General features: G+C 34.6%; 1 protein-coding gene and 1 pseudogene across 1 annotated transcript; one reads left to right on the top strand and one right to left on the bottom strand.

Annotated features, from left to right (window-relative positions):
- Positions 1-525: 525 nt before the first annotated feature.
- Positions 526-2,456, bottom strand: LOC112756958 (glucan endo-1,3-beta-glucosidase 11-like; annotated as a pseudogene).
- LOC112758946 (uncharacterized) lies at positions 1,101-6,429 on the top strand. Its single transcript, XM_025807737.2, has 9 exons — positions 1,101-1,224; positions 1,423-1,596; positions 2,237-2,440; positions 2,768-3,137; positions 3,635-3,870; positions 3,946-4,161; positions 4,262-4,356; positions 4,452-4,552; positions 5,916-6,429. The coding sequence occupies exons 4-8, from the start codon at positions 2,777-2,779 to the stop codon at positions 4,531-4,533; spliced, it is 990 nt and encodes a 329-aa protein (XP_025663522.1). The 5' UTR covers positions 1,101-1,224; positions 1,423-1,596; positions 2,237-2,440; positions 2,768-2,776; the 3' UTR covers positions 4,534-4,552; positions 5,916-6,429.
- Positions 6,430-6,829: the final 400 nt, after the last annotated feature.

The raw sequence follows: 6,829 nt of genomic DNA, 5'->3' as shown, positions 1-6,829 counted from the left end.
TTTTACTTAAATCCAAAAAAAAAATATTAGAGTGTTAAATGATCTTGAATATTTTGGAGATTTTATGTAGAATAAAATTATTTATCTAAAGATATTTAAGATGTTGATTTTGTATTTTTCTTTTTTAAGTTGTTTCTGCTTCTAGCTATATTTCCATGATAACATTAAAATCCAAATGTTAACCTAAATAACATGCACTCATTTCGAAAGAAAAATTCCATTTGAACACTTCAACTACATATATATGAATTGAAGTATTCTTCTAGACAAAGCCACAAAGTATTGAAGTCAGCAAATACAGCTACAGCCAGTAGAAAAGGCTTTGTTATTTCTTCGATGGTGTTGCCTGTTTCAATGAATTTTGATTTTAATCAAAATAGATAAAAGAAGATAACTAGTTTTTGTAATTAACATAGTTTAAAAATGATATAGCTGGATAATTAAAGAATTAGAAAGGAGCAAGTTTGATTATCCTTATTATGGGTGGCAGAGGAGGTAAGAGAAATTGAAGTGGATGGATTAGAATTAGTTGCAGGTAAGAGAAATTGAAGTGGAGGGATTAGAATTAGTTGCAAAAGCACAGAGGCCAACATTATAAGCCATGGATTCATCAGTTTTACCCACTCCATAGTTTCTCTCAGAAGTTGGACCTGGCTTCAAATCTTCATTGAACAATGCAAACAAATAAGCCTCCAATCTCATCCTTGGTTTCGATGGTATTCCTTCATTTTGCATTTTGTCTCCTAAACAAGTTCCTATTGTATGTTGGTGCAGCCTGCACTGTTGCTCCTGCTTCATCACTGTCCCCCTTTGGAGGCCACCCCCTTTCTGAAACCTTTATTCCAATATCATTGAACCCTAATTTTGCAAATGCAAATGCAACTGCATCTACCTGAGCATATAGCATGTTGTCATAGTGTAATTTTTTGTTTGGATCAACCATTCCCTCACTTGGATTGAAGAGAACATAGTCTAATGGGATTTTGTTTGGGTTGTCTTTGTATGCAAAGAAAGGGTATGCATTGATCCAAGATGGTAAAATTTTTTTTATAAGAAGCTTAAGAATTATGTCATGGTTTTAGTTATGTCATTCTTGAAGGTACCAGCTGAATGAGTGTATGATTCTTGAAGAACTGCAAGGGAGCTTGGTGATGATACTTGGATGTTCGATGAAATTCCTAGCTGAGATAATGCATTTTGGATATTGATCACTACTGGAGCAAGGTACTGAAACATTGTTGGATTCTCATCTGTGTAAACTTCGTTGCCTACTTGGATTCCTGTGATTTTTGTGTCTGGTAGGTAGGGTTTGATGTTGTTGCTCTCCTATTGAAGTGCTTGTTGTGGATCATATAACTAGCTTAGTATTTGGTTCTCAACTGTTACAATGATTTCAATTTCTGAGTTGGCAAAAGCTTTCAGAATTTCAGGGTAAGTTTTGGGAAAATGATCAACTACAAATTAGATTGAGCTCATTCCAAGAGAAGATAACCAAGTTACATTTTTCTCTTTCTCCGACGATTGGCGATCAGAAGGCTAAACATTATCATGTTCAATATGTATCTCTGATCTGCGTCTTTTTTAAGGATATAGCAGGTAATGTTGGCATATGAAGAGGATGTCAGTATAAATATCTCTTCTTTAGGTTATGTATTTACATTTGCACAACTTAAATTTGTCTCTGAAATTAATATCATTGGAATGGATTCTAACTTAAGGAATATATTTTATAATAGTCATGCATACTTGGATTCCACTGCAGGAAAATCAATTTCAACAAAAATTGGAAAAAATTTCTAAAGACAAATTTCTTTTAAAACTAATGAAAAATCAATTATCCTTCACATGCAAATAGTTTAAAAATCAACAATGGCAAGTTAAGTAATACATTTTTTGATATATTCGATATGGGAATAATATGCCTTTTTTAATAGTAAAAGAGATCACAATTTTTGTTAATCATAAATTCAATAAAAAAGATATGATAAATAATTTATGGTTCATAAATAAAAAATCTCTTTATTATCACTCCTATGTTTAACATATACATTAACGCTCCCCGATACTTATAGTTGATGCGGTGTGTGGGTGTGAATTAATAAGGAGATGCCATTGTTAATTATTGTTGTTTTTATTATTATCCTATTAGTTTTATTATTATGATTATTTTTATTATTATTTTTATTATTAGTATAAAAGAGTGGGAAACCAATTTTCCACACTAACACATTTCCAGCGCAAAAAGTGAGATCAAATAAGAAACGGCGCCCAAATCCTATTCCTCCCTTGCGTCACTCCAATTGAACCTAACCTTCAGCCCTGTCTCACATAGCCTTAAAGCCGTCGAAGCCCTCTCCTGATGAAGGCCTGACCTACCGCTCCTCTCGTCTGTCGCAGCTCTTGCCTTTCCAAGGGCTGTTGTCCCCTCTTCTCTTCTCGGGTAAGCATTCGTCCATCATTTATTTTTTGTATATATATTTTGACTGAAGCTTTTACCTGGACCTAGCAACATGCATGGCTATATAATTTTCTCATAGATGACCCATGGATATAGGTAATGAAACTGCATTGTATTAGGAGCAATTTTCTAAAACTTCCTCTGTTATTGAAAACCTCATAATCTTCTGATTTCATGTTGATTTAAAATTAACATGCATTAAAAAAACAAGAATGAAATGCCTCATGAGCTGATTGAGAATATGAATCAGAGAAAACAACTATGCACCATGACTATTCGTATAATTTTTTGTGTGCTTGTTGGTGTCAGGAGTTTAAGATGGCTCGAAAAGTTCGATTCACGAAAAAATCAAAATTGGGACCAGGAGCTCAGCAACCTCAAGCGGGAGCGACTGCGACTTCGAACTCCCACCATGATGGCTCTCAAATTCTCCCGACCAGTGGTGATAGTGTCCCTGCTACCTCACGCCCTTTCTGTCCCCCGCGAAGTGAACCACGGCCTGCTCCACAGGTGAGCACAAGTAGTGCCCAGAACTCGCTGCTAGGCCATCTAAACTTGGACGCTAACGTAAATAAGGAACCTCTTCTTGATGAAGAAGTTGATGACCTCCATGATGCTTCTGTGGCTCAGAGTTGCAGAGGACGCAAGACTACAGAATTTTGGATGGTTAAGATCATCGGTATCGTATTTAATTATTTTTCTTCCATCAACATGGTTTAGGCTCCACCCGTTATTAATTTACACTATACTCTAGTTCGTTCATCCCAAATGCTTTCCATTGCAACACAGTCAATGACATTTGACCTTCTCCATTGTTTGCAAAGTATTTTTTGTTTTCTTGTTTTATATTTTTTAATTGGATAAAATGTATTCTGTGGCCTATCAAAATATTATAAAAAATTCTGAATTATTATATTATTTTATTTTTGCCTCCGACATTTAAAATAAATTACAAATTTGTACTTATTGTTATTTTTTTACATTAAAAGTCAGTCAATTTTTTTAAATTTGTTTCAAGTGTTGCAATTTTACCCCAATTTATGCATGTTTTATGCTGGTCTGATCCATCGTGCTTCTTTTGCTAGGCGTATAATAAGGTATTATGTTAATATTATTATGTTATATATTAATTCTCTCGCATGCTGTCCACAACGCAATGTTATATTTGGCTTATAGATTCTGACGGCACAATCAAGCCGGCAAAACTAAGTGTGAGGGAGGCTATGGAACGGACTAATGGTAGGAAGATCATGCTCAGGTTCAACAATGCAAAGCAAGCAATTAGAGACGAAACTGGACTGTTGAGTGGCGTGCTTGGTCTGCTGGGATCTGATTATGGAAAATTTCCTATCTGTAGGAAAAGTTGGCGTCAGATTACCACTAAAGATAATGTTTATAACGAATGTGTCAAGGTAAAAGTTTATATCCCCTTCTGAATTAAATCTGATTATTTTTACAATTATTGACAACTTGTATTATCTGTGTAGCAAAATTTCCACTTTGATGAAGATAGCGAAGGAACTATCAAGAAAAATATTTTGAAAAGTATGGGGAAGTCTTGGAAGGAAACAAGGCTGAGGTTGTATGACCATTTTTATGAGCCAACATTCACGACTGAACAAAATATTGAGCATCGCCTGCCGGGAATTGATCGAGAGCATTGGAGATTATTCCTTGACTATCGCGCCGAAGCTGAGACAAAGGTAATCTACTGTATCGTTGTTACACAACAATACCATTTATGTTGCATTGAGTCTGTTTCTATCAGTTTCTAATTGCCCTTTGTCTCTGATGGACCAATAGGAGAAGTGCAGAAAAAACACAATCAAAATCGATCAAAACAACTATATACTCACACTGGTGGTTCGAAAAATTTCGCACGGCGGATGGAAGAAGAGGTACTTTACTTTTTTTCACTTATTAGACTATCTCTGTGACTTAATTTTCCTTGATTTTGTGGAATACGGTAATGGCAAAAACTTTGTTGTTACAGTCAGAAGAACAAGGAAGGAGAGTTGGTAGAGGAGAGTTATGGATTACAGTGCACAAAAAAAAGATGGCTCATATATCAATGAAGAAGCAAGAGCAATTGGTGTAAGTACTACTTGTTATAATTTACCAACTCTAACTAAGCTTCCAAATTCCAGATTAATCGAAAATATTAATTTTTTTATATTTTAAATAATTTTTTAATTTATAATGTTTAAAATTTGTTAGAATAGAAAATAGACAATCCCTTGCAAATAATGGTAAACACAGTCCTTAAAGGCTGACAGGTGTGGTGAGGGCTAGAATGGTAGCTAGCACCACTTGTGTTTTCTGATCCACTATTATTAGCTTTACTTTGCATATTGGATATAATAGAGATTCCCATGCGGCTGCTTACTCTTCTTCTGGGGGACTAAAAAAAATAAAAGCAAGCTATTATATAGTAGTACAGTACAGGAAAAAAGAAAAGTGTGAAAAGGGTGTTGTGGACAAGAAAACAAGCTTCATTTTTCTCTCTTTTTTCCATTAAACTAGGCAAAATATAACAAGAGTGGGGTTCCATAGTTAAAAGGCAAAAACATGCCCCAAGCACAAAGCGTTTCCTGTTTAGTAGTAATTAAATTATAGCTATTAAGCCCTCTCTACAAACACACTTCATTCACTCTCACTCTCTCCCATCGCTTCTTCCTCTGCCTCTCTTGCCTTTGCAGCTACCAGAAAGCACTTGTTTTCTTTCAAGGTAATCAAATTATGACTATCCTCTTTTTTTTAACCTTCTCTTAGCTTTGTCAGGATTGGAGAATTATCAATATTGTGACTGAATGGTTGGGAAATTAAGTACCTTTATCCCACCCCATGTTGTAAATTTATGAATTTGTTAATTGTGTTATTCAAATTAAGTAAATTTATGGCACCCCATGTTGTAAATATGCTCAATTATGCTCCCACGTTGGAATCTCAAGAGTTAATTGATAAAGGTTAACACAAGTAAGTTTAGGAGAATTCCCTTTTTTTGGGTTTTGGTTCATAGTGCATATCTTTGCACATTACTATGATATTGCATGCTCCAAGCTTAAAATATGCTGCACCATGCGTTGCGTATAGGGAGAAGGCTTCTTTGAACTGTTATGGTGTTCTCACTTTATAATGTGATGATCTTACTGTGTGTAAAGAATTAGAGATAGCCTATAAATTCTATAGTATGCTGAACTAAACTATCACATCTTTATGTTGTGAGTTTATATATAATATGATCATTGATGCTAATCTTTAAAACATTTCATTTACTATCAGAAATCAATGCTAATTTCTTGTTTGTTTGTTATTTTTCTTTTCATTCGCCTTTGGCTTTTTTATTGACTGAGAGTTTATGTGTAATATTAAATTTTTTTGCTACTATATTTGTGTGTTTTTTATCGTGATGTAAGTGATACAGTTAATTGAGGAGATTGCTAATTTGTGTATGTAGGAAAGAATTGAGGAGATTGAGCATCAGGATGAGTCTTTTAGAATGTTGTCTCAAAATGATTCCATTGCTTAGGTTTTCGAAAAAGAGAAACCGGGTAGAGTACGTGGTGTGGGTTTTGGACCGACTCCTAGTCAATTCTTTGGTTCAAATTCACATGTGCCTGGCAACAGAGTCCAACTAGAGGAGACCCAGAGGAAGTTGCTTGAACTGCAGGCAGAGCTGGAAGGCGAGAAATTGAAGAGGAAGGCGATGGAGGATGAGGCAGCAACAGAGAAGAAAAAGATGAAGGCAATAGAGAGTGATCTGATTTATCTGTTTCAACGGCGGGGTAAGGAGCTGCCACCTAACATCGCTGCAGGGATGAGTTTCGTGGAATGATAGAGTGAAAAATATAATGTTAGGATTGGAGTTATTTTACATTGAAGCAAACATTTTATTGAAATAGACTGAGCAACTCTTTGAAAGAGATTTATTTACTTTGTATTTTGATGGATATATTATTTTGTTTTGCTTATATTTAAATTTTGTTTTTGCTACAAGTTTAGATTCTAAGGTTGAAAATATTCACTCTTAAAATAATAAAAATTATAAAAAAAATTAAAAAATAATTCAATAATATTTTAAATAAATTATGCGTGTTTTTTTTTTTTGAAAAACTCAAATTTCCTTTTTTTTAATTTTTCTTAAATTAGCAGCGGTTTTAAACCACCTCTGTTTGAGTTCAAATATTATAAAAACTGTTACATCTGGCGGCGGTTTGCAACCGCCGGTAATTTTGACCAAAACTATAGCACCATTTAGCGGCGGTTGTGTGGAAACTTGGACATATCATGATAAATTGCGGCGGTTTGGAAACTGCCGGTAAATATGAAGCAAATTGTGTCCGTCTCATTTGGCGGCGGTTTTCTATTGGT

Source organism: Arachis hypogaea, chromosome 16, assembly GCF_003086295.3.
Source record: "Arachis hypogaea cultivar Tifrunner chromosome 16, arahy.Tifrunner.gnm2.J5K5, whole genome shotgun sequence".
NCBI lineage: Eukaryota > Viridiplantae > Streptophyta > Magnoliopsida > Fabales > Fabaceae > Arachis > Arachis hypogaea.
This window is presented reverse-complemented; position numbering and strand designations above follow the sequence as displayed.